At 55.4% G+C, this 27494-nt stretch overlaps 3 protein-coding genes and 1 long non-coding RNA gene across 8 annotated transcripts in view; 2 read left to right on the top strand and 2 right to left on the bottom strand.

The window, feature by feature from the left end:
* PEMT (phosphatidylethanolamine N-methyltransferase) overlaps positions 1-1184 on the top strand; it is a 41139-nt gene extending 39955 nt beyond the window's left edge. For 3 of the 4 annotated variants that reach the window (XM_061346372.1, XM_061346344.1, XM_061346380.1), the window contains exon 8: positions 535-1184. The gene's annotated coding sequence lies outside the window, so the exon portion shown is untranslated. The remainder of the gene's footprint in view (positions 1-534) is intronic. The other variant, XM_061346353.1, reaches the window with a different exon arrangement.
* Positions 1-11416, top strand: part of RASD1 (ras related dexamethasone induced 1) — a 139572-nt gene extending 128156 nt beyond the window's left edge. Inside the window, exons 2-3 of one of the 2 annotated variants that reach the window (XM_061346307.1) lie at positions 9712-10076; positions 10338-11416. In XM_061346307.1, coding sequence (XP_061202291.1) covers positions 9791-10076; positions 10338-10888 — 837 coding nt within the window. In that variant the 5' untranslated portion in view covers positions 9712-9790 and the 3' untranslated portion in view covers positions 10889-11416. Of the gene's footprint in view, positions 1-9585; positions 10077-10337 lie in introns of those variants that run through there. The other variant, XM_061346317.1, reaches the window with a different exon arrangement.
* The window catches only part of LOC133208519 (uncharacterized), a 44080-nt gene continuing 17914 nt past the window's right edge, over positions 1329-27494 (bottom strand). Inside the window, exon 2 of the long non-coding RNA XR_009724409.1 lies at positions 1329-1469. This is a non-coding gene — a long non-coding RNA (uncharacterized LOC133208519). The remainder of the gene's footprint in view (positions 1470-27494) is intronic.
* On the bottom strand, positions 13794-17580 carry MED9 (mediator complex subunit 9). The gene is made up of 2 exons (XM_061346052.1): positions 17408-17580; positions 13794-14096 (listed from the first exon to the last, which is right to left on the bottom strand). Exons 1-2 carry the CDS (start codon positions 17554-17556, stop codon positions 13880-13882), a joined length of 366 nt encoding a protein of 121 aa, XP_061202036.1. The 5' UTR covers positions 17557-17580; the 3' UTR covers positions 13794-13879.

The following is a 27494-nucleotide window of genomic DNA, read 5'->3' as shown; positions in this document are numbered from 1 at the left end:
CTCCTCCAGAGCCCTTCCTGCACTTCGCCATGGATTTGAGCTTCCAGCCTCCACAAAAACCCATACAGGAAGGCTTTGCACAGCAGTGATTGTGGCTGCCTCTTGACACTCAACCCCCAAATTGCTTTGATTATATACTTGAGAGTGCGAGGGCAGGATACTGGGGAGCTTTGAGGCTCCAGCTTAGTCTAAATCAAGCAGAGAAAAGCAGCTATTGCCCACAGTAGGTGCTCCAACGAGCAGCAGGGATGGTGTGAGAGGGCATGCGGGGCATTACCCCACATGGAAATAGAGCATCCCTGCTCCAAGGCTGCTCCTTGCCCCAGCCAGGAGCATTTCTACACATGGGCTTGCACCAGTGCACCCCAGAAACTCTTTTTGGTTTGGCTTCCTTTTGGTTGGAAGGGCTGGACAAGCCCAAGTGCAATCACAGTTGAGGTTCTGGCAGCCCCATACCGAAGATGCTGTAGCACATGGGTGAGATGCTGTTGGTGAGGTCTCTAACAAACTCTTGTCTCTCTGCCTGTTGCAAAGCAGCATCTCGGATACCTCGCACAGCGTGCCTCTGCGGTCCCCACACTGGCCCATTTGCCCGTTTTCCTACTGAGATGTATCCTGTAATTAGCCCAGCAACCCTTAATGAGCCAACTGAGCACCCCGCAGGATTGGAAGCAAGGGGAGGAACACCTCCTTGCTGCTTGAGATGGAGGTCCCTGTCCCCAGGTCTCTGTCCCCATTGCCAGCTCATTGCAGCTCGTGCCATGAAGGTGGTACCATGGCATGGGACCTCCCAGCCTCTTCTGCACCACTTACTGGAGATCTGCAGGGGAAGAAGCAATACAGCACCAGCCCTGGACTGGAGGGCAAGAGGTGATGGAGACACTGAGACCCTTGTGTAAGTTACCTCTGAGAGTGGAGAAGCACCAACTGAAGATGCTGCTGAAGAGCCAGGGGAAGAGAAAAGCTCAGGTGAAGCAATGGGGAGGGCTCAGGAGCTCCTGAGGTGTTCAGACACAGCTGGAGAAGGAAGAAAGGAAACTGCTGTGAACCCAACAACAAACCCTCTCTCTCTGGGAGAGGGGAACTTCCCCATCCAGAGCTCTGGTTTCCCACCTGTAGCATCTCCACACTATGTGGAAAGGCTCCGAGAAAGGTGACGGAAGAGCATGGAGAAGTGAAGAACAGCCTAAGGGGTGATGAAGGGCTGGCAGCCGGCCATGGGGAAACTGCAACGTGGAGAAGACCAAAGGGAAGAGTTAGTCCTCATCTGCACCCTGCAGATACCCCCTCCTTGGCCGTGTCCATGCCCTGGCTCCTTCCTTTTCCCCCATGAGGGTCCTGCCTTCCCTTCCCCACCACCCAGTGCCTTCCAGCTGTTTCCCACTGCCTTGCAGGGCCAGTGGATGGGAAGGAGGGAAAGGGCTGCTTCTGCCTTCAGTGCTGCACAGCAGCCAGGTATGGATCTGCCCCTCCAACCTTACCATCAGCCTCTGTAAGTCCCAAAGAGCCCAGTGCTGGATCCTGCCCTGAATGAACGCATCCCAGGGGTGATGCTCCAGACCCTCAGGCTCAGTGTTTACAGATTCCCAGCACAGTTGGAGAAATAAGCTGTAAATGACCAAAAAAGAGGCAGTGTGAAGCCCCCCCCCATGCAATGCTGCCAGCTCTCTGGGATGCGGTGCCACATCTCAGCACCAGGATGCAGTACCGCATCTCAGCATCACAATGCCGTACCGCATCTCAGCATCACGTTGTCCCCTCCACAGAGGGTCCTCCCTTTTCTCAGTGTCACCTCACAGTCCCATTTCCTCTTGCTTCTGCATGTTGTTAATTCACCCTTCGGGCATTGCTCAGCAGGAATTAAAAGCGTTGGTTTCTTTTCAGTCCAGCCTCTGTTTCCTTGGGCCGAGCTCACGGATGCTGTGTGTGTGTTTCATCACCATTACACAAGGATCTGTTTTAGTCGCCGTCCCCTCAACCTTCCCATTAAAGACTTGGGCATAGTGGTTTATTTTTAGGTAAGTTTCCTCATCCCCTTCACTGTTAATGTTTATAGACTGGGTTTAAAGTTCCCAGTGCCCATAGCAACCAGCACGGCGAGGATACGTTGCATTAGCCAGGCAGTTTATGTCAGAGTTGCTCGCCCTGGCTCCTAGTCTCTGATGTGAATAAACTTGGCTTTGTTGATAGGTGAAATCAGTATTGAACCAAAGAGCCACGTGCTTGTTTGGGAAGGATTACTCTTAATGACACAGCAAGGGCTGTGTCTGTGCTGTTGCATTCCCAGTCTGGGACCACGTACACCTTTCCCTATCCGTATCACAAGGCTTGGGGGTCTCCATTTGTGCTATTCCCATTCTCATCCCACATCTATCACCATAAACCCCAGTGATGGAGCTGCTTCCTCTTCTGTGCCCAAAGCATCCCAAAAGCATCAGGACCTGCTTCATGGATGCCTTCCTCCTTTTGCAAACCCAATTCCAACCCAACCTTCCCAGCCACTCCAGGTAGGCACAAGGGTTTTTGCTGGGGCTGTGCCAGTTGCACCCCTGTTTTCAGTAGCTCTTCCTGCAGCAGCCAGCAGGGATTAACGTGTCTCTGCCTTCACAGCCCCAGTTCTGGCTGCTGTAGAGCCGGAGTTTAACGTTTCAGAGGCATCTGCTCTGTTCCCTAAAGCAGATCCAAGGAGCCGGAAGGTGATGCTCAGCCCATCTCATGGGGTCCAAGCCCACATTCCTCCCTCGGGGGGGGGGGCTGTTGGCTCTGGCTGGGGCCAGTCTTTGGCGATGCTGTGCTGCTCACTAGGGTTGGGAGGAGGAGAACACAGAGACACTGTTATTTGTATTGCTTTATGGTATTTATCAACAAGGGATTAAGGGTTATGAGGAAAACAGCATTGATTCATCTCCAATTACCTGATATCTCGAAGAATTTGAGGTTACAGAGGGTAGGGATGAACCCTTCAGGCTGAGCACCACCACTGGTGGTGTTGCAGGACCAGTGATGCAGGGATGGACATCGTGGTCTCCAAAGGAGTCTCTTTGCCATCAGACCCTGTGGACCAGCCATGCTGGCTCAGGATGGGGATCATCCCTCTGCCTCTTGGAGAGGCATCGAGCAGCAATGGGATCCTAGGAAATGTGGTCACAGGAGTGTTTTCCTACCTCCATGGCTTCAAACCGCAGTAGTGTGTCCCTGGGAGCTTGGCAGGGAGGTTGTTTGCAGCCTTGGGAGATGCCACACGTGAGGCCAGGGGCAGATAACGCCTCCCTTGATGTTTGGGCCATTCCTCCAGAGCAAACACTGGGGAAGGGGGATCTGGTTAAATCACAACTGAGCCTGGCAGGGATGGATGGATGGATGGATGGATGGATGGATGGGTCACCGAGTCCTCTGCACTGCACTGCCTTGGGTCGCCCTGTCCCATAGCCCCCAGAGCAGCTCAGCCACCCTCGTGCTCCATGTGCCTCCCCTCCCTAAGCTGCATGTGATGTGTTCTGGGGGGGGGGGGATCACCCATACAAACCCCAATAGCCCCAGTGATAGGAACATGGTGAGGGGCCAGCACCATGCTCAGGGGAGACCTTGGAGCATGTCCAGGGAACGTCGGAGGGGCTGCAGGAAACCTGGAGAGGGGCTTGGGACAAGGGATGTAGGGACAGGCCAAGGGGAATGGCTTGAACCTGAAACAGGGGGGATTGAGATGAGCTCTTAGGCAGAAGCTCTTCCCTGTGGATGGGGCTTGGAGCAAGCTGCTCCAGTGGAAGGTGTCCCTGCTTGGAGCTGGATGTGCTTTAAGGTGCCTTCAACCCAAGCCAGGCTGTGATTGACTCAGAGAGGAGCCGGGCTCTGTAAACAGCTCCCCACTGGAACAAACCACGACATGGAAAAAGCAGCACATTCCTATGATTCCTGTTTGGAGCTGAGCTCCGCTCCGGGCTGTCCCGGCGGCCTTCTGGTGTGCAAGCTAAAGCAAACAGCCCCGTAACTCATCACGGTGTGAGCTCCGTGCGTAAAGGCCCCGGGGTGGAGGGTGGTGTTAGATGGATGTGATCCCTGGCTGGGATGTGAAGGGCAATGGGGATGTTGGATGTGGGATGCTGCTGCTCTCCCCGCACCGAAGCATCCTCTGGGTATCCATGGGGGGTGCCTGCATCCGCAGACCCCAGAGCCTGCCATGTGGCTCAATCGCCGCTCTGCTGAGGTGGGACAAATCCTGGTCCTGCCCTAGGTGTTGACTGGGGCTCCAGCACTGGTGGGTTCCCACCTGGAAACAGCTTCTTATTGGGGCGTTCTTCCCATTGCGTTTGTGAGTGTTTAAAGCTCAGAGTGTTTAAAGCACTGCAGGGATAGGGAGGAGTGGTTTGTTCCCATGTAAAGGTAAATCCTGTCGTGTCTCCCATCTGCAATCTGGATTGAGGGGTCCCTGATAAACAGTCATAGAATCCCAGCCTGGTTTGGGTTGAAGGGACCTTAAAGTTCATCCAGCTCCAACCCCTGCCATAGGCAGGGACACCTCCCACTAGAGGCAGCTTGCTCCAAGCCCCTGTGTCCAACCTGGCCTTGGGATGGGGCAGCCACAGCTTCTCTGGGCAAACCAGTGCCCAAACTGCCCCTTCCAGTGCCATTATCCCTGGATGCTCAAAGCTCATCTTTGCTGGAGGCAGACGAGCATCTCCCCTGCCCACCGATGGCTGTGTGTGGGTTCAGGCTCAGCACCAGGATGGGTGCAGGAGCCCCAGAGCCCTCCCACCCCGTTCCCTTCCATCTTCCCCTATAGCAGAAGCGCACACTCAGCGCGGCTGCCCCGGTTGCGCCATGTGTTTGTCCTTGTTCCTGGCTATGGGGTTTGTTTGTCACACAAGGGCCGCTGGCCATCCCTCCCCTGGGGGAGGCAAACACAGGAGTGGGGTTACTTGTGGTCACAACCAAGTGCAGGAGATGGAGGTCCCTGTCCCCAGGTCTCTGTCCCCACTGATGTCCCCCCCCTCTGGGGACGTGGCCCTGGTCCTGGGTGGCCTCAGCATCGCGATGCCTTCAGTGAAAGGAGTGCAGCATCATGGAATGGGTTAGGATGAAGGGACCTTAAAGCTCATCCAGCTCCAACCTCCTGCTATGGGCAGGGACCCCTTCCACTGGAGCAGCTTGCTCCAAGCCCCTGTGTCCAACCTGGCGTTGGGATGGGGCAGCCACAAGTAAATGGGGGTCACAGGAGGGAGGCAGAGCATCCCGAGCCCCCTGGGAAGGAGGCACCAGAGCCTGCGGTTCTGTTCTGCTGCTGCATCAGGGCAGGAAGCCTTGATTTGGGCTCAGCCCTCACCCAGCTCAACCCCAACACCTCCAATGACAGCCTCGGCATAAGCAGACCCCGCAGCCAAAGCCATGGGGGCGGATGCAGGACCTGGGCATCAAACACTTCCATGCTCCAAGCCCTCACCCCCGGCTGCATCCTTGTGCCAGCTCCAGCCTCCTCTTGGGCTCTTGTTTCTGTCCTATAACCCCATCAGCCATCACTATTTCCATGGGAACCCTCCTTCAATCCGTAGCAATGCATCCGCTGGGGACGCTCAGCCTCCCTCTCCCCTCTGCCTTGTATTCCGAGCCCATCTCTGGTTACAGGTGACATTTCCCTCTAATCCCAGGGATCTGCCGCTCTTTGGAAGGGAGCAGAAGGTGCCAGAGTTTGGGGACACGTCCGGGACATGCAAACACCTTTGTCCATGCCAGATGCCGGCGGGATGCTGCTGCCTCTGAAGGAACCAGAGGTGAACGGATGGGATGAGATGGGATGGGAAATGGGAGCAGAGGGTTCCTGGGGTGTCCCTGGCTCTGGGGAACCTCTGTTCTGCTCCGTTTGGAGCTCTTGTCCCATGGTTATCCATGGCCTCTGCAGCAAAGATGGGAGCTGCATCATTCCAGGCACAGGGAGAGCATCCCCAAGGGCGCTCTCACCACCCCTTGCCTGCGTCACTCAAGGAAGCAGGGATCTGAGGCACGTCTCCAGCTTCCAAATACCCTCTTAATCCGATCCCAAGAGCTGAAAGGAACCGAGAGGCATTAAAAGTGCTGCTAAAGAAGCAAGTCCCCCAGCAGCCCACTCCTGCATCCGATCTCATCTCTGTGTTGTGAATTACGTGCTTCTGTTGAAGAGCCTTAAAGGAGGGTTAATAAAATGAGACAAGTTAATAACATAGGGAATGAAGAGCATCCCGGGATGCTGCAGCTCGAGCTAATCAGATGCTTTTCCCCAGGGGAGCAAGCAAGAGCTATAGCTAAAGCCTCCCTTCCCTACCCCTGCTTCCTCCATCTCCTCGCTCCTTCTCCCATCCCAGGGGAGCAGCCGACAGGATTCGGGGTCCCATAAGATCCCAGATGCTGGGAAAGAGCCCATGGTGGTGATGGATGCGCAGGGTCACACGGAGCACACCGGGATGCCATACACCAGATAGGGAAAGGGGTCCTATTGATGAGCAGGTCCCTATCCTGGGGCAGAAAAGCAGGAATTGGGGATTCAGGAAAGCCAGGCTGTGGGCTTGTATCCGGGTGCAAAGCCCCAGTCTGGAGCCAGGGAATGCTGCGTGCTGCTGCACAGGGGATAAGCCCTTGGTAGGACATGAAGCATCTTAACAGCAGTGATAAGGAGCTCATATCGGATGTGCTCCCTCCACGGCCCACAGGGGCTGGATGTGGAAAAGGCATCAATTGCTGCTCCTTCCTTCCTTTTCCACCCCTCGGATCCAGAGTTCCCATCCATGACCCAGCTCAGCAATGCTGCTTCCCTTCTCCACAGCACACCCAGAAACCAAAGCCATGTTCTGATGTAATTGTTCTCTTCCGAGTATCCCCCCAATGCTCCAGCCCTGGGCCGATGCATCCCGATCCCATCTCCTGGTACATTTTGCTTCCCACATTCTGCAGAGGCTGGTGCTGCCTGCACAGCTCGTCCCAGCCAGGCCCTGGGGAGCTGCATGTTCTGCCATTGGGATGTTCTTGTGGCTTTCATGGAATTCCCTTTCCCCAGCTGCTCCCCCATGGATGGGTTTGTTCCTTGGTAAACCCAGGAGGGTGCAAACAGGGGGGAGAAGTAGCAAGAAAGCAGGGATTGATCCATGCTGATGTTCAATGCCATTAAAGGTGTCTGTGGCTCTTGCTGTACCAAGCAGCTGCATATAAGAGGTGTCCCTGCCCATGGATGATCTTAAGGTCCTTTCCAACCCAAACCGTTCTATGGTTCTATGATCCCCTGAAGCAGGATGAGGAGCAAAGCACCCCATAAAGGACAGGTCCAGCTCTGCATAGGCACCCATGGGGGGGATGTGATATTTCACCTGCCCCTGCTTCAGCCTGGGGCTATTTGCAGCCAGGTCAGAAATAGGGAGTGATTTTTAACAGCCATTGCCACGCATTGGGGTGGATCCGTTCTCATCCATCAACCCCTGGGAAATGAGTTTCAAGATGGTTTTGGGGGGGGGCTCAGCCTGATGCCTTGCAATGCTCCTGTCCTGAGGCTCTGCGTGACTCTGAGAGGAGCTTTAGAGGAAGCAAATGGATTTTCCATTGCTGCGAACCCAGGAGAAGGCTTCGAGCGGGCTATTTTTACCCATTCCTGGCACTATTAATAGCTGTTCAGTTGACAATAAATGCCAGTCAAGCTATTGGATTTGTCTGTACCCCAGAGGTCAGCACTTCCTATCCATCCCCCCCCTTGTTTTCCCTGTTGGGGTCTCCCACACAGATGGATAAACATGGGAAATTGTCCCACTTTCCCTTCCCAAAGTGTCCTTGCTGCAGGGCAGGATGTTCCCCTGCAGGCAGGAATGGCGCTGCAAGGGAAGCAAAACCGGAATGCTTTCCCCTTCCATCCCACAGACAACTGCAGTTCCTTCACAGGGATTTGGACAGGGTTTAAGCTAATACCCATGTGTGAGCCCACACTCGGGGGAGGTGAAAAGCTCAGCACCATCCGCTTCCCAAGCGGCACTGATGGGATGCACTGAGCTGCACTGATTCCTGTGTTCCGGCTGTCCCCAAGACCCCTCTCAGTGCTGTGGGTGAGGCTCCTGCTACCCTGACCCTGTTGCTAAGTTTGGTGGGTGTTTTTCCCAATGGAGCCTCACAAGTGTTTCTAATTCACACTTGCTCATCAGCCTGATTTAAAGAGGAGCTTGGGTGCCCCAGGCCCTTTCTCTCATGGGTAGCCCAGAGATCCCTCAGCAGAGCAACACTCCTGTTTCTCTGAGGACTATTGCTTGGCTGCTGCTATCTCGGGGTGATGCTGGTTGAACCCAGCACCTCTTCAAGCACATTATAGCCTGAGGAACCTGCCTTGGCACCCAGCTCCAGCAAGACCCAGCATCTTACAGGTAACGCACCCTCCCTGGAGCACCCCACCGGGAGCAACCCTGCTGCCTGCACTGCATCCTGTGAGCATCCTTCCTCCTCCTCCTCCTCGGGGCAGCTCCCCCCTGCCCCACAGGGGCTGTAGGGCCCGATGCTGCGGGCTCATACCCCAAAGCCCTGCCCGGGGCAGTGCGGCTGCTGCGCTGCCTGCGGGACCCTTGCCTGCCCCCTAGCGGCGGAGCTGGCGGTGCAGGGCTTCGCTCCGCTCTGCCTCTGGGGCCCGCTCCTGCACTGGGATCAAGTGTATGAACCGCAGCGAAACCGCACCGGGGAGCGGGGCTGGGATCCCCCGGTACCCCCAGCTCCGGGTGCTTCCCCCTCGGGCCGGCCTCGGGAGGCCCGAGCCGGCTGCAGGGCACGGGGACCCCGCGCTGAGTTGCGAGCGGGACGGAGACAAAAGCATCGGGGCTGCGGGCTGAGCCGCAAAGGGGGCGGCTTGCAAATGGGACCGGGTGTAGGAACGGGGCTGTGCAGAACCGGAGTGCAAACGGGACCGGCTCCTAAGCACCGGGAGTGGGAACCGGGCTGCAAATAGGACTGGGCTGTGCAGCGCTGAGGAGCCTTAACTTGGCTGCGAGCGGGACAGGGCTGCCAAGCACTGGCAGTGAGAACCGGGCTGTGTAGAGCCGGGAGCCCCCACTGGGCTGCAAAAGGGACGGGGCTCCCAAACACCGGGTGCGCGAACCGGGCTGCAAATAGGACTGGGGTGCGCAGCACCGGGAGCCCAAACGGGACGAGGCTGCTGCCAGGTACCGAGAGTTGGAACTGTGATTGAAATAGGGCCGGGCTGCGCAGCACCGGGAGCCCCGACGGGGCTGCCAAGTACCGGGAGTAGGAACCGGGCTGTGCAGCGCTGGGGAGCCTTAACTTGGCTGCGAGCGGGACAGGGCTGCCAAGCAGTGGCAGTGAGAACCGGGAGCCCAACTGGGCTGTAACGGGACGGAGCTGCCAAGTACCGAGAGTACGAACTGGGATGCGAACGGGACGGGACTCGACTCCTCAGCGCCGGCAGTAGGAACCGGGTTACAAACGGGTCTGGGCTGCGCAGCACTGGAGAGCCCAAATCGGGCTGCAAACGGGACGGGGCTCTCAAGTACCCGGAGCGCGAATGAGGCTGTGAACGGGGCTGCGCTGCCCAGCACCGAGAGCCCGAAGGGGACTGCGCTGCTCGGAGCCGGGCACTGACTCAGCCGCCACCGCCCCGGGCCGTGACGCGCCGAGGGGCGGTCTCTGCCTCCTCCATATAACGAGGCAGCGGCCGTGCAGAGCTCACAGTGGCCTTTCCTGCGAGGGGAGGGGGCTGAGCAGCAGAGCACGCATCGCCTTCCTCCTCCTCATCCTCCTCCTCCTCCTCCTCCTCGTTCCTCGGCGCAAGCTGCCCTTCGCTTCAATGAAACTGGCAGCGATGATCAAGAAGATGTGTCCCAGCGAGGCCGAGCTGAGCATCCCCGCCAAGAACTGCTACCGCATGGTGATCCTGGGTTCCTCCAAGGTGGGCAAGACGGCCATCGTCTCCCGCTTCCTCACCGGCCGCTTCGAGGAGCAATACACCCCCACCATCGAGGACTTCCACCGCAAGTTCTACAGCATCCGGGGGGAGGTCTATCAGCTCGACATCCTGGACACATCGGGCAACCATCCCTTCCCCGCCATGCGCCGCCTCTCCATCCTCACAGGTACTTGGGTGGGGAGCGCCAGGAGGAAAAGGGGGGTCCCCGTAGTGGATTTCAGGTGTTCTTGCCCAGTTTGGGGGTGTTTCTCCAATCCTGGGAAGTGGGATTTTGTGTGGGGGGGGTGTGGGCAACTTTGGTCCCTGCATGGGGTGGATGGGAGGATGCAGGACCCATGTGCTGCCTGGTCCGTTCATCCCCAGGCACTTAGCTTAGGCAGTGCATCCCCATCCCTGCGGCCGTCTCACGTTCCCTCTTTGTCCCCAGGAGATGTGTTCATCCTCGTGTTCAGCCTGGACAACCGGGACTCCTTTGAGGAGGTGCAGCGCCTGAAGCAGCAAATCCTAGAGACCAAGTCGTGCCTGAAGAACAAAACCAAGGAGAACATCGAGGTGCCCTTGGTCATCTGCGGCAACAAAGGTGACCGTGACTTTTACCGGGAGGTGCAACCCCGGGAGATCGAGCAGTTGGTAGGAGGGGACCCCAAGAAATGCGCTTACTTTGAGATCTCGGCCAAGAAGAACAGCAGCCTGGACCAGATGTTCCAGGCTCTCTTTGCCATGGCCAAGCTGCCCAGTGAGATGAGCCCCGACCTGCACCGCAAGGTCTCGGTCCAGTACTGCGACATCCTGCATAAGAAGGCGCTGAAAGGCAAGAAGCTGCTGAAGGAGGGGGGCCGGGGCAGCTCGGAGGAGGCGTTCGGCATCGTGGCCCCCTTCGCCCGGCGCCCCAGTGTCCACAGCGACCTCATGTACATCAGGGAGAAAGCCATCGGTGGGGGGCACAGCAAGGAGAAGGATCGCTGTGTGATCAGTTAGGAGCTGTGCCCACCATGGGAAGGAAGGAAGGAAAGACTGGAGGGGGGGAAAGATGCTTGTTTCCGAATTGAGTTTGGGCAGGCACCCACCTAGAGAGGGGTTTGCCTCTTTCCCCAGCTTCCCTTATCCCAAGGCATTGCTTTCATCATCTCCCTTCCCTCCGGGGGGGGGGGATTTTGGGATGCAGGGATGCGAAGGGGGAGGCTTAGGAAGGCAGGATGGGGATCTCCTTGGGAGCAGCCTCCTCCAGGCAGAGAGACAGGGAAAGGGTGAGCTGCTGGGCAGCCAGATGGGAGGATTAGTGCGGAGGGCACACTTTGGTGTTTCTTTCCCTCCCAAACCACCTTCAGGAGGGGAGGGCAGGGACCTGCCCGTGCCCGCTTGGGGGTTTGGGGTTGGTTCCTGTTGTTTTCTTACCTTGAGAAGCTGAGCACGGACTCTGGCTCTCTGTCCTGTGTGGGTCTGTGTCTATGGAACACGTGCAGAAGACACTCCTAAGCTGTTGCAAAGGCATTGCAGGGTTACAGTCCCGATGGACCGAAACACTGACTCCTGTTTACATTCGTCTTGTCTCATTTGCAAGATTCAGGGGAGAGGGGTGGTGATGGAAGGGGTGGGGGGAGAAGGGGAAGGGCTTTTCTAAGTGAGAAACGAATAGCACTTTATGTAGGTCTTGCTTGGCATTGACATGAACAAAAATCTCTTCAAGTGTTTCTACCGTGGGTGAAACTTTGATGTTTTATTTTTTCTACAAGTGAATAAAATCTTTTTCAAATGACACCTGTGGCTTCTCTCCTTTCGACCCGAATCCTGCTTCAGCAAAGCCCAAACCCACTCAATTCAACCCCTTTATTTCACCCCCTTTTCTCCCAGTGCAAAGGTTCCTGGCTCTGCAAGCGCTCGGGATAACAAGAGGCCACGCACGGAGTTACTCACTCCAACGTGTCTCCAAGCCAAGACTCTTTCCTCACTCCACTAATGCCAAGTGATGATGGCAGCAGCCCCACGCCGTGCTGGCCATTGGCATGTCGTTCACTGCAGCAACCCAGCAGCCTGACATCACATTGTTAGAAAGAGCTGCTTGTGTTTCATGCTTCCCCCAACCCCATTAACTAAGCACGCTTTAATGATGTCAACAGGGAGTGAGTCACTTGCACCCTGGTTGGGGTATTGTTTTGATTTTGCAATAGGAGTGAAGGAAGTGCTTTGCTCTAAAGGTCACCTTTGCATTGGATGGGGTTTGATCTCAAAGAGTTAGTAAGTATTGCTCGAAGGGAAAGCTCTTCAAAGAACAGCTCTTCCTGGCTCTGGCTTCTGCTGTGGTTCATTTCCAGCCCCTTCAAGCAGCAGAACAAATGCATATTAATGGCAAAACGATTCTCCTGAAGCCATAAAACGAAGGTGGGCGAGTGAGACTCAAACCCAACCTGCCTCAGTTTCGGTTGAAACTTGGATTCGAGTTGCCAGAGTTAACTTGTTCCTGTGTTAAGTGCCAGACAGTTCTTTGGAAGCACACCGTTTCTTCCAGCTCTGCATATGCCCTGATTTCATAGGAACAGCAGCTGGCAACAAAAGGCAAACCCCCATCCAGGAGTGAGACATGAGAATGTATTGAGCTGGGGCAGGCAATGGTTGACAGCAAGGTAATTCCAGTAATAAAACGAGTGTACATTGTGCTGTGTTTATCTTGGTGGTGTGCTTTACTCAGAGTTTACACACTGGCACCTCCCCAATGAAAGTACTAGTAGAGTGGAGACAGAGTAATCTCTAGGCTCCAGGTGAGTTGCAACCATTCCAGCAAGCAGGACTGCTTGTGTTTTGGGTTAGGAAAGGAAAACCATACACAAACACACCTTGCTTCTCTGCTTTTGAAGGCGTGTTACCCACCCTCTAGCACTGGTTCTTAACAGATACTCGTATTTCTCCAGCTGGTTTTTCACCTCTTCCACTACCAACCTCCACCATCTCTTAGAGAACCATGAGATTCAAGGTCCCATCACATCTTCTATAATCAACAAGACATGGTGTTGCTTATTGTCCTCTGCCACTGTGAGAGCTACAGGAGGACAGAGGCAGGGGAGCCCCACTATCCATCTGAAGGTGACACGACACTCAAGAGCTTTCCATCAGCCACTGGCAACCATTCTACTGCCCAAATGCTTGTGTTTGTGGGAGATGGAACTGATCCATCCTGTTGAGCCTCACTTCTGTCACGTGTGGAGTAGTTAAAGCTCTTACCACTTCTGCCCTCTTGTTTTGATTCTGCTTGCCCTTCCTCCAAGAGGAAAAGACCCAGGAGCCAGGCCCAGGCTATGCATGTCGTCTGTGCTGCCAAAGCCCTGCCCCTGCCCCAGTCCACATCCACTCAGTGAATACACAAGAGAGGCAGCCTGGCATTTCTACATCTCTGCTTGCTTCACCTCAGACACAACCACCACTTGTTGAAAAAGAGAGAAACACAGAAGCAATTGAAAGCAATCGTTCCTCTTTCGACACACAGACGGGAAAGTGTTCCAGAGCCCCTTTCCAGGAGCAGGGCCAAATGGTTCATGCTTCCCTCTTACATTCTCTCCTGATGTTTGGCCATTTTTAAGTGTAAAGAAACCCTAAATCAGAAAGTGCTCCTTTTTCTTGCTGAGGGTAACCAGCAGGTATTTTGACCCACTGCAAGGAGAAAACATCATGTCTCCTTGCTTGCTTCAATGTAAAGAAAACCAACCTCCCCTACCAAGAGAAGAAACAGAAGATGCAGAAATGTACAGTCCTAGAGCAGATCAAAGTGAACATACCACTGTCATCATCATATGTGAAGCACAGCGAGCTGATTCAGTGCCACACACCTTTGATCCACACAGGCACAACTTGAGAGCAACGCCACCAAAAGCAAGCACACAAGAAAGAGAAGTAAACTTCTGCCACCTTTATTTCTCCTGTTCAGCCAGGATAGAGGTATCTCAGTATCTCAGACACAACAGCAGAGCTGCACCCTTCCTACTCCTTGGGGATTTCAAACATGCAAAGGCTCTTGTACTTCTGCAGCAGTTCGTTTTTGGTCCGGACCTGCTCCCGCAGGCTCTGCAGCTGCTGTTGCTGCTGCTCTGGGCTCACGCTGATGCCAGGCATGGAGCTGATCAGCTTCCTCATCTCCTGGAACTTGTTCTTGAGCTCATTCAGCACCTGGTGAACATCCTGGCTGTCCTTGTCCATGCTGCAGAGGAGAGAAAAGCAAGGCACCACTGAATTCTCCTATTGGAAACACCCCTTCTGCCTGTCATTTCCAGTACAACCAGGGCTTAAACTGGAACTCACTGGGCAGATTTTGCTCTTGGTGTCTAGCTACACACACCTAATTGACCTATCACAGTGAAATGGACATAGATAGATACACAGACTGGGTAATCTCTGGAGCAAACTGGTTTCCTGCCAATTTCCAGTTACCTCAGGACCCATCAATGAGGTTAGGGGCTGGTCTGCAGCTTTAAAACATTACCACGGAGCCGGCTACATTCTCCCTCTGCTTGAACTCCCGTCTCTCTCTTTGGGGAAGGTAAGATTGCATACGTGTGTTGTGTGTAGGCACCTGGAAAGAAAGCTCTCAGTCTCACCCATGACCTGTTGCTTGCTGCAATACAACGGAAAAAATCAATGCAGTCAAACAGCTTGACAGCAGAAAACAGAAACTGTTCCCCAAAGTATCCCAGAGCATCCAATGGCAGGGAAAATGGCACTTTGGAGCTTTCAAACGACTCCCTGGGGATGTATACCTCATAAAAGAGAAGCGACAGCTTATTTTGCTTGTCCTTTAAGAGCAGCACAATCAGTTCCACAGCCAGCTCCGTGCTTTTCAAGCACCAGCGTTGTCTGAGGCAGCGTCTGCCCTCAACCCCTCATTAGTATCTGCCTCAGCTTTGTTAGCACCAGCGAGAAGTTTCCCTGATTCCAGGCAAAAAGCAAGTTCCCGCTTCCAGGGCGCCTGTTAATAAGGAGAGAGGGATTCTGATGGTCTTTGACAACTTGGAGCCTGTTCTATAGCCAGAGCTAAAAATAAACCTGCTTGGCATGACCAGGGTAGAGACGGGCTCGATTCTAAACTTGAGGGAATCGTGCCATGGCTGAGAGCAAAGCTTTTAACCAGATGGTGGCCGCTTGCTTCAGAAAGCCTGCTGGAACAAAACACTCATTACTCCCTCCTGAAGCAAACTGCAGCTGCTGCTAGAATGGAGCCCCATTATGCAGGCATTCCCGGTCGGGATGGCAGTGGAAAAGTACAGGCACACACACACACACACAGAGGTTGATGGCACGGGATGGATGGATTGGCGCTGCCTTTAATCTATCATAGCTACAGGCTGGCTTTGAAAGGGATGTCCTTCCCGTTCCAGGCGTCCCCAAGCCTTGTTCCCTTCCCCACAGGTAGGGAGCTGTCTGTGTGGTTGATCCAAAGGAATCAGGTTTTAACCCTCATGGGTGGTTTTCCTGCTGGATCAAGGCACTGAAACGACTCCTTCTCTGAGGGCACGGACAGGCAGGGGTGAGGAAGTGTGGGAAGAGACTGCCTGCAGTAACACAGGATCGAACACAACACCCAGCCACAGCCTGGGCTGATGGAGTGAGCAGAAAACCTGCCTTAAGGCACAGTGCTCTTCATCACAGCACCACAGCCCACCACTGGTGGAGCCATGTGCTGGGGCCTCAGCGGTGATGCCGTTTGACTGTACAAGGTTGAAAATACCAACAAGCCCTGCTTGGGGAAACTCTGTCCGGACCCAAACAACAGGAAAGAGCACGTGTCCTTGTGTGTAAGCAAACTGAGGGGATCTATCCTCGCTCCCAAGCACAGTCACCTTGGAGATGTGTCAAAACAGCAGGGCTGGGCTCTGTGGCTAGCGGCCGTGTTAAAGGATAACACGTTTGCCATCTGTCAGGGACACATCCCATCACCTCTGAGGTCCTACCTGTCTGCAGCACTGCTCAGTGCACCTACATCTGCTCCAGCAGGAAATGCTGTGTGTGAAGCCAAGGAACACAGCTGGTTAAGTGGGATGGCTGCTAATAGTGGGTGACTCAGGGAGACAGGGCACAAGATGTCCTAAGGACTGTTAGCTATGGGTTAGCATGGCTTGCTCCGTGATAGACAGGAACCTGGGAGGTCCCAGCTCATGGTTATGGCTCACTGCTGCACCTGCATGCACACCAATGGGGTTTAGCCTCGCCTGTGTGGTCTGGATAGAACAGACAGGATTGTGGTTGCACCCCCAGCACAGTGGGGAACCTGAGGCACTCAGAGGGTTTGTGTTCTCACAGCCATTCCGTACCGGGATCAATGTGCCTGGGGGTGCTCAGTCTTTCCTCACCACAACTCACGTTGTGGAGCCATGAAGGGTGAACCTCTCTCCCCTTTCAAACATGCTTGATGGAAGTGAAACATCAGCAGGGCATAGCCCAGCCTCAGCTCCTAACTCAAAGCACAGGGAAAGGTCAGCCAGGACCACAACCAGCAATTCACGCTTCCCATTCCCTCTGCCTCACTCCATAGCATACAGGTGAGAGCATGGATGGATTTCCATGGCAGAACCATGACCTTACCGGAACCATCAGCATCCCTGAAGGGATTATCCTGGGCCATACACAGCACAGGTCCCTGAACCTTTGTACAAGTACCTTCGACCTTACAGTACTTATCTTGACCCAGGATGAGAACAACTTGCCCTGTACCACCGCAGAAGCCATCCTGCTTGTTACAACTCCCCAGAAAGGGGCTGTATCCCTGCCCCAGCACTGCCTGTACTCCCTGAGGCTGTTATCAGCCACACAAGACTCTTATCTGCAGCAATAACCCAGTGCGGGTCCAACACTCCTGCTCCTGGCTGTTAATGATGGGGCAGTGTCCCTGCCCCATGGGAGCACCTGCACTGCTTGGGTGACCCAAACACCACACAGGTGCTGCCATGACTCAGAGCAGGGATGCACCTGGGGCTGTGCCAGCTCTTCCCAGGAATTCCAGCAGGGAGGGAAAGGGCAAAGGAGATGCCGGGAGGGGGGGACCTCATTGCCCTGTGACTCACCCAGGGCACTTGAGGATGTTGGTGCTTGGAGAGTATAACCAGAAGGGAGATCCCACTGTCCTGCTCCCCATCCATGGCACCCCAAGGATGCAGGGGGCTGGAGAGCATCGTTACAGGGTGATCCCATTGCCCTCATCCCTGTCCAAGGGCACTTTGATGGTGTTAAAGCATCGTTAAAAGGGGGACCCCATAGCCCTACTCCCCACTCAGGGAGAGGGAAAGCATCATTTGAGTGGGGGGACTCCATTCCCATTCCCTACCCACGGCACCCTGAGGATGTTGGGGTCTGGAGAACATCACTATAGGGGGACCCCATTACCCTGCTCCCTGCTCAGGGGCGCTGAAGGTGGAACCCCATTCCCTCCACGGCATCACTGTTATGGGGGGGGTGAGGGGCCGGGCCGGTCCCGGTGGGCCGGGCCGGGGCGGGGCGAGGCCCGGTGTCCGCCGTTACCATTTGATGATGTCGTGGACGAGGGGCAGGAAGGAGAACTCCTGCGCGGGTGGCGGCTGCGGCGGCGGCGGTTTTGGCTCGGTGGGCGGCTCGGATGGCGGCGGTTCCTCGGCGGCGCGGGCCGCGACCCCCCCCGCGGCCGAGGCCATGGCGGACCCGGGTCCGCAGCCCCGGCGCCGCGTAGTGACGGAGCGGGGCGGGCGGAGCTCGGAGCTCTGCCCCGCCGCCGAGCCCCGCCCGGCTCCTGCGGCCGGCTTGGGTGGGCGTCCCCTAGGCGTGGGCATCGGCCGGCAGCGGGCAGAGCCTCGGTCTTGCTCCTGCGCCGGGGTCGCTCTTGGGCCTTCCCTGGGCGCTGCAGTGGGCATGGGCCGGGAGCGGGTGGATCTCCGAGGTTGGGCCTGGGTCGGAGCCTGCGCCGGGGCCTCGCTTGGGCCTTCTCCCGGTACTGGTGTGGGCATGGGCCGGCGCCGGGTCGACCTCCGAGGCTGGGCCCGGGCCTGGGCTTGGGCTTGGGCCTGGGCGGGCCCCGGAGCCTCGGCTGGGCCCTCCCCGGGCACTGCAGCGGGCATGGGCCGGCACCGAGTCGACCTCCGAAGTTGGGCCTGGGTCGGAGCCTGCGCCGGGGCCTTGTTTGGGCCTTCCCCAGGCACTGGAGCGGGCATAGCCCCGCGCCGAGTGGATCTCCGAGGTTGGGCCTGGGCCGGGGACTGTGCCGGGGCCTCGCCTGGGCTTTCCCTCGGTACTGCTGTGGGCACGGACCGGCACCGGGTCGACCTCCGAGGTTGGGCCTGGGCTTGGGATGGAGCTGGCACCGCGGCCTGGCCTGGACCTTTCCTGAGCTTTGCCCTGGGCATGGTGCGGCAGCGAGTGCACCCCGGGGTTGGGTCTGGAGTGGGCCGTGTCCGGGTCTGGGTCTGAGCCGAGCCTGGGGCTTGCGCTGGGCTCGGGCCTGAGCACGGGCAGTGCCCCTGCGGTGACCCCCCCTCGTGCACACCAACGGCAGTGAGAGGAGAAGGGGGGCCGGGGTCCCCCCTGCACCAGCACCTCTGGTGTGCTCAGGGTGTGCGCCAGCGCTGCGCACATCCCTCCCTTTCAACCCAAAGCTTAGGGGGGAGATCTCCCTGTGCAGTGTTAAATCAATCACTGCAGCAGGGACTTGCTGCCTCTGCTACATCCCAGCTTCCCAACGTGGTTTGTTCAATAGTTGGTGTCCTTAGTTTGACTTCACAGGGGGCTGAGTGATGGGGACGTGGTCTTTGTAATGCCTTAACGTGGGAGCAGGCTTTGTGCCCAGGGGTGGAAGCACAGTGGGCATTAGTTTAGGGAAACCAAGCTGGAGTGTTTGCTGAGAGCCTGGCTTGGAAAGGGGAGGAATTTGGAGGAGAAAATGCGTAGCTTAATGTTTCATTGAAAATAACCCACCCTGCTCAACAGTCATGGGCTGGGAAGGCAGTTTTCTTCTTTAAACTAGTTTCTTTTGAAAAGGCAAACAGAAGCTATTTATAGATCAAATGAGAACGCTGGTAACCATTTAACCACAAGGAATATTGACTCTTTGCTCTAAATATAGCAGATGCAATCGCTCACTTTGTTCCTACTGTCAGGAATAGATGCCGGCTCGGGCACTGATGTTGGAATGTGCGAAGGAGCCCAGATCCCTATGGAGAGGCTGGTGGTATTTATGGTCCTTCCCTGAGCCAAGCAGGAGGTGCAGGATGCTGCGTCCTTTGCATGGGGCTGAGCCGAGAGGTTCATTTCTGTCACTATGGGCTGTCTCTAAAGCAAGACTTGATTCAGGCTCCATGGGGGTCTCCTCCCTCTGCACTGTGGTGGGGTTAATTCTCCCCTTGACTTGATGGAGAGGATGGTTAACTGCTGCTGCCTGCCTCTGAGGGGTGAGTCAGTCCTTGGAGCAGGTGACAGCGTGCAGATACCATTCAGCTGCACCTAAAGTGCCGTCAATCAGGCTTGCTTTGTGCCATTCAGTTCTCATTTTGGGGTTTGTGTTCCCAGAGCAGCTGGAGCACAGCTTTATCTAGGTTGTGTTCCTTCCTATCACCTCCTAGTGGAAACAGCTCCCTGAGGTGACCCATCTCTGTCCTTAGGGGCTTGTCATGTCTTGTGGCAAATCCAGGGGAGAGTGAAGATGGTTGGGGTAGGGTTGTGATTCAACAGGCTCCTCCAGCACTGAAGATGCTGGTGAATGGGTTGGATGAGTATCCTCCTGTGCAAGGGGCACAGTAGAGCTGGTGCATGTACCATGACAGTGTGTCTATGTGAGGTCTATGGGGCGAGGTGAGACCCTGCTGACAGGTTTGCAAGAAAGAGAAGATGTGATTTGAGGGGTGCAGGCAAGCTTTGACCTCTGAGAAGCTGTGCTGGTGGACCCTAATCTTCACCTGCCTTTGTGGAGCTCCAAGGTGAGGCCCTTGTCCCCATGGGATAAGTGACCTGACAATCTGGGTCACATCCTTGTGATGCTGGTCCTAACAGGTATTGCCAACAATGTGGTTTTCCCCCTCCATACCACTTTGTAATCCTGTCAGCATCTCTACTTCAGGTGGAAGGGCTGTGTCTGACCGTCCTCATACAGAGCTGGTGGTGGTCTGCAAGCCTCCCTCATTTTCCAAGCAGGAAAGCTGGGATTTTCCCAACCACACCATCAGTTCCTCAGCGGAAGGGTTTGAATGAGCAGCCTATGAAAGCTCCTAGTGAGGCAGCTAAAACACGAACAAAGACACTGAGTGTTGAATGAGAAGGATAATTTCCCTCTGGATTTGGTAATAAACGTGAAGAGCAAATATCGACCTGTTCCTCTCCTTTGACTGGGGCTCTTTGTGTAATTCACTCCCTGGACAGCCAGTTTCTAAGTGTGCAAATGTCTCCAAACCATCTTATCTTCCACATCTTGAAGCCATCATGCATTCATTGCTCATCCAAACATTTGGTTAACCCATTATCCTAAAACCCAGCTGAGCAAATAACCTCTGTGTGGAGCCTCTTTTGGTGGTGCCTGTTTCCTTTATGATACCAATGGTGTGTTTTTCCTGTCATTTCTGTACAAATTGTGCCTCTTGTCTGCTTCCAGAGGTAACTTGTGAGGGATTTACCACCAGTCCCTTCATTCAGTGCCAGGTAACTGTACCTTTCACCTTTGCCTTACAATGACTCGATGTTTTTATATTGATGGGCTGGCATTTCATTGGGTTCTGCTTCTGGCCGCTGGACCATCTGGAGCTTGTGCTGTTGCCATCAGCTCTGTTATCATTTTTAATATGTGGCTATCACCAGGCTGAACTTTATCTCTTCCTCCTGCGCTGAGTTTTCTATTTAAGCCTTGTTAAGCTGCTGTGGTGGGATAAGCCTGTATTACTCAGCTGGGAAGTGATGTCAGGGTTGTGGCCACCTGGGATGGGGTGATAGGAATGAGAAGTTACAGCTCCAGCATCACAGGAACATCGGACCTTTTCCTTAGGTCATGGCAACAGCTCAGGTTCCTGGCCAAGAACCCCTTAATTTTGACCAGGTGGGAATTGGTCTTGGGCTCTTCCCTGTCTTGAGCCTTGGTGTCATTTAGGGACGGTTTCAGGGCTGTGCTGTCCCAAGCTTTTTGGGGGTCATAAGCTGAGCTCCATCCTTTGAAGCAGTGTTTTAACCAGAGAGGCTTAAGGCCATGGAATTCTGGCTTCCCCAGACATGCAGCCCTGCACCACCACATGCTCCCAAAGCTTCTGGTGGCCTGGGTACCATTGTGCTTCAAGATCCATCTGGTGTGAACAAGCAGGACCAAATGCATCCAAACCCACCCCAGTGCCTTCTGGAGCTGGCTATGCTTTGGCAGAGCTGCTGGGGAAGCTGCTTCAATGGAGGGGAGGACTGTCATCCATGGCTAGAGACATGCCATCCTCTGGGAAAGTGACATCCTCCAGTGCACAGGATAGAGCCTGGTTGGTGTTGGAACTGCAGGGCATTGGCCTGGCCGTGAAGGTCAGTGCTTTGATGCACTGAGCCTCAGGGGGGAGAATGGGGATGATTCAAAGGCACAGGGAGTGGCCAGGGGATCTGGTGATGTTCAGTGATGCCACCATTGAGCAAACACAGGGGCTGGACCAGGCTGCGTGCCACCCCTGGAAAGGCACGTAAACCAGTGTGTGGCCAAGGGGAACGCAGGGCTGCATGCGCAAGGACAGGTACACAGAAGCCTGGATCCAGGACAGCACCCAGGTGGATTAGCTGCAACCTGGCCCATCTCCATCTTTGAAGCTCGCTGCCTCTGTTGGGCAGCTCTGTGCCCTTGGACAGTGTGGGGTGTTGGGTCTTTGGAGCCACCGATTCCTTGCAGGGTCCCATCAGGTCATTCCAAGCTGAGTTTGAGTGCTCCTACCCAGTGCAAAGAGGAGAAAGTCGCTTTGGGGTGGCCCTAAGGATACCTCCCCCTGCAGAGGGAAGTGCCCTTGGTACCACTGGGTAAAACCAGCCTCATCCCTGCTGGCTGTCATCTGCAGCACAGTGACAACAGCATCCCTGCTATTACAAATGAGCAGCAAAGCACACGAGGCAGCAGCATTTGTGCTTGAAGCATTGCTGCAAGAGCCTGCACCAGTGCCCCAACCTCCTGGATGCACATCCTGCATGTGGGGAAGGTGATGGAGTGGGGCAGCACATACGTGTGCATCCCTATGTGTGTCTGTGTGCTCGTGCATCTGTGGCTCCCACTGTTCAGAGGGCAGACTTACCAAGATGAATTTATCTGGCTGCTAGGAGCAGACTTGCTAATGGGGTTGCATTAAGGGCTTTATTGAAATCCCTGCTCCCTTTCTTGGTGTTGTGCTTATTCTGCTAAAGTGGGTCAGGCTTTGTTTGGGTCTTTGTCAGGTTCCCTTCAAAGTGTGGCAGCAAAAGCCATTACCTGATGTTGGAGCTGCTCTTTGGTTATTTAATGCAGGGAGCGAGAGGAAAGGAGCTTTGTTTGGACTTTGGTTTGGCACATTTAAAGTGGCATCAGGGGAAGATTTTAGCAATTACCATTTCACTACAATTGGCCTAATTACTGCAAACAGGCCCATTTTACAGGGGCTTTGCAATAGAAACTGGGTGTCCTTGAAGAATGCAGTTTATGTGCCAGAGCAGTGGGTTTCTGGGGCAGCACTGACAGCGGTGGGAGGTGAATCCCTCTTGCAAATGAAGGCACTGGGAGATGGGGAAGGCTCCATCCAGCTTCAGTGAGAACCCATTTAATCCTTTTCCTGCCTGGAGCATCCCGTCCCCCTTCTTGGCCACACCAGCAGCTCTCACCCATGTTTGGGGCTGTTCACGGTCACACGTCCCTGGCCCCAAGGAGCCCAGTTTGCCAAGGGTTTAATGTTTAGCCACTGATAAAGTGCATCAGAGAGGTTTTGCTGACCAGGTAGCGAAAGTTTCCTGGGAATTTTGCTGGCTCCTGCAGCACAAACAAGGCCGGGATGCAGTGCTCTGCTTGCTTCCGATAAACTCCTCAATGGAAAACGGCCTGGGGTTTCCTAGAACAGGCTCCCCACATCCCTCCAGCTCCTGTTCCCTCGCTCCCCTTGGGTATCAGCTGGTGATCTGGAGCTCAGCTGTTATCCCAAAAGCCTTCTTGCCACTCTGTTTCACCCAAGGAGGGGTTGTTTCTCAGCCTGGGATTGGTTTGGGATATCGGGGCTTGCTTGCTTCAGCCTCCAAATGAGGTTTTCAAACAATGTCAAGGGGAAAAGAAGAACCCTTCCTGTTGTTGTGACTTGTGAAATGAGTGAAGCTGTCCTTTACGCCTTTACCCCATGGGCATTTCTCAACCAGAAGCCTGACTTTTTACCCTAGGGGAACGATGCCTGAAGCCCAGCTCAGGCTCAGTGACCATCAGGTGCCTGTGGCTTGATCCAGCTTGGAGCCAGCTTCTACCCATTTTACCTTGTGGATAAAGCTGAGCCCAGAGCATCACGTGGAACATCTTAGCCCATAACAGCATCTTCTAACCCCTGCGTGGCTCAGCCCATTTCATCATTAATCTGAAGGCAAACAAACGTCATTAGAGGGCATTTGGCTCTCTGATAAACACTTGCCCGTCCTTGCTTTTACTCCCACACAAACCCAGCCCTCTTGGCACTGCAGGAGGCTTTTTGGATGCTCCTTTTTGCTCTTGCTCCATGGCCATGGTGGCCCCTGGCAAGGCTGGGTACCACATCCTCCTTCCACAGGGAGCTGGCTGCCGGCTGGCCCATTCCAGCATCTCTCAGCAACTGCAGAGCTAATTGCCATAAGTCTAATTGTTCCTGCTGGATAATGAGCAGCCTGCATCATCATCCCCAGCTGCAGAGAGCATCATCTGAGTTGCTATTTCAGGGGTGGAAAGCGGCTCCTCTGAGCTGGGGAAGGCTGGTCCAGGCTGGATGTGGCCACCTGAAGCTGACAGCAGCACCGGTTTGTGATGTGCTTTGGGGTAAGACGTGGGTCAGGGACTATTCCCAAGAGGCAGCCTGGATGTGAGGATGTGCAAACCTCATCAGTGTACTGAAACAGAGCCAAATCCGCAGGGAGGCATGTCCCACCTGGACACAACCTTGTTCCTGTGGGATGCAGAGGGCTGTAAGAGCATGTGCATGTGCATGGATGTGTGTACATATGGATGCACAAAGCTACTCCCACACCAGGAGCCCATGGGCCTGTTTCCCTGCTGACCCAGTGTGTTCCTGCTCCAGCCATCCCCATGGAGGGCTGCAGTTTGAACCTCTCCTTTGCAGAGGTGCTGTATCTTTAGGATGAGGCATCTCTGAGGTCCCTCTTTGGTCCCTTTGCTAAGTTTTGTGATGTTTTAAGCTACCAGGCTCATAATCCAGGCAATTGCAGGGGGGAGCAAGGCAGAAACCTCCTCCCCTTAGAAACAGGGGGATTGCTTTTACAGTGCACAGTGTAATGTTCTCATACACACCACGTTCCTCTCGGTCCGGTGGTGCCCCTCGTTTTGGGTGATGCTATTGCAGGCAGCAGGGCTTGCCACAGCCTCCTCATGCTGTTACACAGGGCAGACCTGCTCCATGCAGGTGAGACACGTGGCTGGGGCTTGGACCACAGTGAGCATCACTCTGAGCAATGGGGAGGATGAACAAGGCAGAACCTCCTGACTCTGCATTGATTTCTATTCCACCAGCAAGACCCAGGAACCTGCTGCCTCCTGATCAGGGCTGACCACAGCAAAGGCTGATCTGATGCACAAGGCTTGCTTGGAGACTGTTAGAGCGAGCTGAAAGCACAGTGCTTTGCTCTCTGCTCCCATCCAGCACCTGCGTGGCTGCTGCTGACTGCTCAGTGATGCAGGATGCGTTCAGTAGCAGCTGCAGCATCCCCACTCTGCTCATGGAATGGTTTGGGTTGGAAAGGACCTTAAAGCTCATCCAATTCCAACCCCCTGCCACAGGCAGGGACACCTTCCACTAGAGCAGCTTGCTCCAAGCCCCTGTGTCCAACCTGGCCTTAAGCCCTGTGTTAACCCCCTGGGCTCTTTGGGCTTGCAGAAGCTTTTAAACACCATTTCCCTCTCCCCTGCTCCAGAGATTGGAGCTACAGCCCAGCAGTGAGGGGGGCAGTGCTGGGCATTGGGGTCTATGCCCTGTGCTTGGCTTTCCCCATCCCTGCCTTGGGTGCTGGAAGGGGTTTGAGGGCATCAGTATGGCATAAAGGTGTAGGGGAAGAGGTTTTGCTGCCACGTTTTCACTTGTGCCCCTCATGGGGTGCACACCCCCTGGAAATGGGTTTGCAGAGGATGCTGCTGAGCTTGCCTTGGGGAAGGGGTGATTTGGGCTCCAGATAAGAACCCCATGAGCTGGCTGGGAAGGCAGAGAGAGGAAAAAATGTGTAAGGGCAAGAGAGGGGAAGAGATAAGGGATGAATCCGGGCTGGAAGCACGAAGCTTCCCGTCTCCCTGGCGCCATGGCGCTGCGGGGTGGCCGGATCCGTGCCCTGACAGCCTTGGATGGAGCCGGCCCCTTGGCAAAGCCTGCGTGCTGCCAGGGCTCAAGGAGAGCCATGGGGGAGCCCTGTGCCAAACCCTGTGCTGCAGAGAGCGGGGAGGAGGCAGCGCTATCCAGGGATATGCTCCTGCTTCCAAGGACTGCGAGGGGATGGGGCGATGGGGATGGCTGCCTTCAACCCCATGCAGCCTGCACCCCATTCCCTGCCCGGGTTGCCATGGTGGGGCACAGGATTTGGCATGTGCAGTGCTTGAGGTGGGGAGGATGCTGATTTAAGTCAATGAGCTTGTTCTGTGACCGTGATACCTTGGGAACAGGAATGTGCTGCCTTTTGTATCAGCTCAAGCTCGTGGGTTGGGGTAGGTTTTGCACTGAAAGAGCCTGTCCAGAGTGGGTTTTGATGGCTGAGAAGGGAAGGACCATCCCCAGGCACCAGCTGGGCCCTCGTGCCTGATTCCACACATTGTCTCCTAATTACAGTTCTTCGTGTTCTCTCGAAGCCAAAGCTGCAATTAGCTGGAGGATGGGAAATGGGGGGAGCCGGGAGCAGCCTCCGGAGCTGGATCCCTTCTCTCTCCAACCAAACCAGCATCCTCCCTTAGTGTGCTGCATCCACTTGAGCATCCCAGGAGGAAAAGCAGGTACTGGCGGCAGCTCCTCTCTCCCATCCAACCGCCCTGCAAGCACACAAACCCTCTCCCTCCCTGCCAGCTCTGTATTTGCAGCCACTGTATATACAGTCTAATCCACCCACAGGGTATCCAGGCTGTACTTGGCCGGGAAGGACAGAACATCCTTGTGATTGGAAAGGTCAAAATGAATGTCAATGCCCCAGCAGCTTGAGGAGTAAGCGCCAAAGCTGCCTTGGGGACACAGGGTGCTGGGAGGAACAGCCTTGGCTGTTGGGTACGCTGCTCCCTTCACAATAGGCACAGGGTCCCATGTGTCTGGCTCTGAATCCCAGCCCTGCCTCCTCCCAATGGCTCTGGTGCAGGATTTTCCTTGCCTGGTGTGGATCCAGGGGCAAAACACAGCTCTGGGATCCACAGTGGGCAGTGAGTCCCTTGGAGCCTTTGGGGGGCCAGGCTGGATCAGGACCAGCATCCATTCCCATCAGACCCCCTTTTCCACCTGGATGGAGGGAAACTGCTGTCGCTTCAAGCTGGGCTGGGCTTGGGCAGAGAGCTGGGATTGATTTCCAAGTGTCCCTTGAGCTCCCAGTCCTGTGCCTAATGATTTTCCCTGTTATGATCCCTGCAGCAGCACGTGCAGGCAGCCAGCATGGGGACAGGGGGATACTTCAGAGCCTGCCGTGGTGATGGCAAGGCCATGCTGCTGTGCTGGGCATACGGACCCTTTGCATTTCATCCCAGCAAGAGGGCTGCTTATGAAGCCCCCAGTGCTGGCAGCACCTGCCCCTCTAATGATGTCCCCATCTAATGAGAGCAAAGCCTTGTTGGGGCTTGGGGGATTTAGAGGTGAATTAGGAACTGCCTTGGTGGCGGCAGCGCAGATCCCAGGAGCTGATGCATTTTGCAGCGGGGCTTTGTGGCTATGGTGGGTCCATGATGTGGTCGCATCATTCCCATGCATCTTCCTTCCCCTCTCCCCACGCAGTGCAAGGAGAAAGGATGGGACATGACTGTGGGTGCAGGATACCCCGAACAGGAGGGTTGGAAAAGCCCCTGGCTGTCCTCAGCCAGGCACCAACGTCATTCCCTGCGTGTTCCCAGGCCGGTGGGAGCTGGCAGTGCTGCCCAGCCTGGCTGGGCTCGCACGGCCCCGACCTTTCTGGCTTTGAAAACAGGACGGGAACAAGACACGGTTTTGTTTCCAGCTCGGGAGCTGGAACGGGACCTTCGGGCTGTTCCCGCGCCGTCCCCGCATCCCGGCTGACACCAGGGACAGCCTCACTGCACCCTTGCGCTTGTTCCCATCGCGTCCTTTGGCGGCACAGCCCAAAGCTCTCCCCGTCCTCTCCGTTAACCCAGGGCCACCGGCAGGGATGAGCGGCTCCAGTGAAGGACCAGCTTTGATGTGGAGACCCCGCGGGCTCTCGCTGCGGCTCATGTGCATGGTGAGCCCCGGAGGGGTCAGGGAGT

Source organism: Neopsephotus bourkii, unplaced genomic scaffold (assembly GCF_033783945.1).
Source record: "Neopsephotus bourkii isolate Nb327-2 ecotype Australia unplaced genomic scaffold, CSIRO-AGI_Nbou_v1 NB_39, whole genome shotgun sequence".
Lineage (NCBI taxonomy): Eukaryota > Metazoa > Chordata > Aves > Psittaciformes > Psittacidae > Neopsephotus > Neopsephotus bourkii.
Note: the sequence above shows the minus strand (reverse complement) of the source record. Positions and strands in the feature narration are given on the sequence as shown.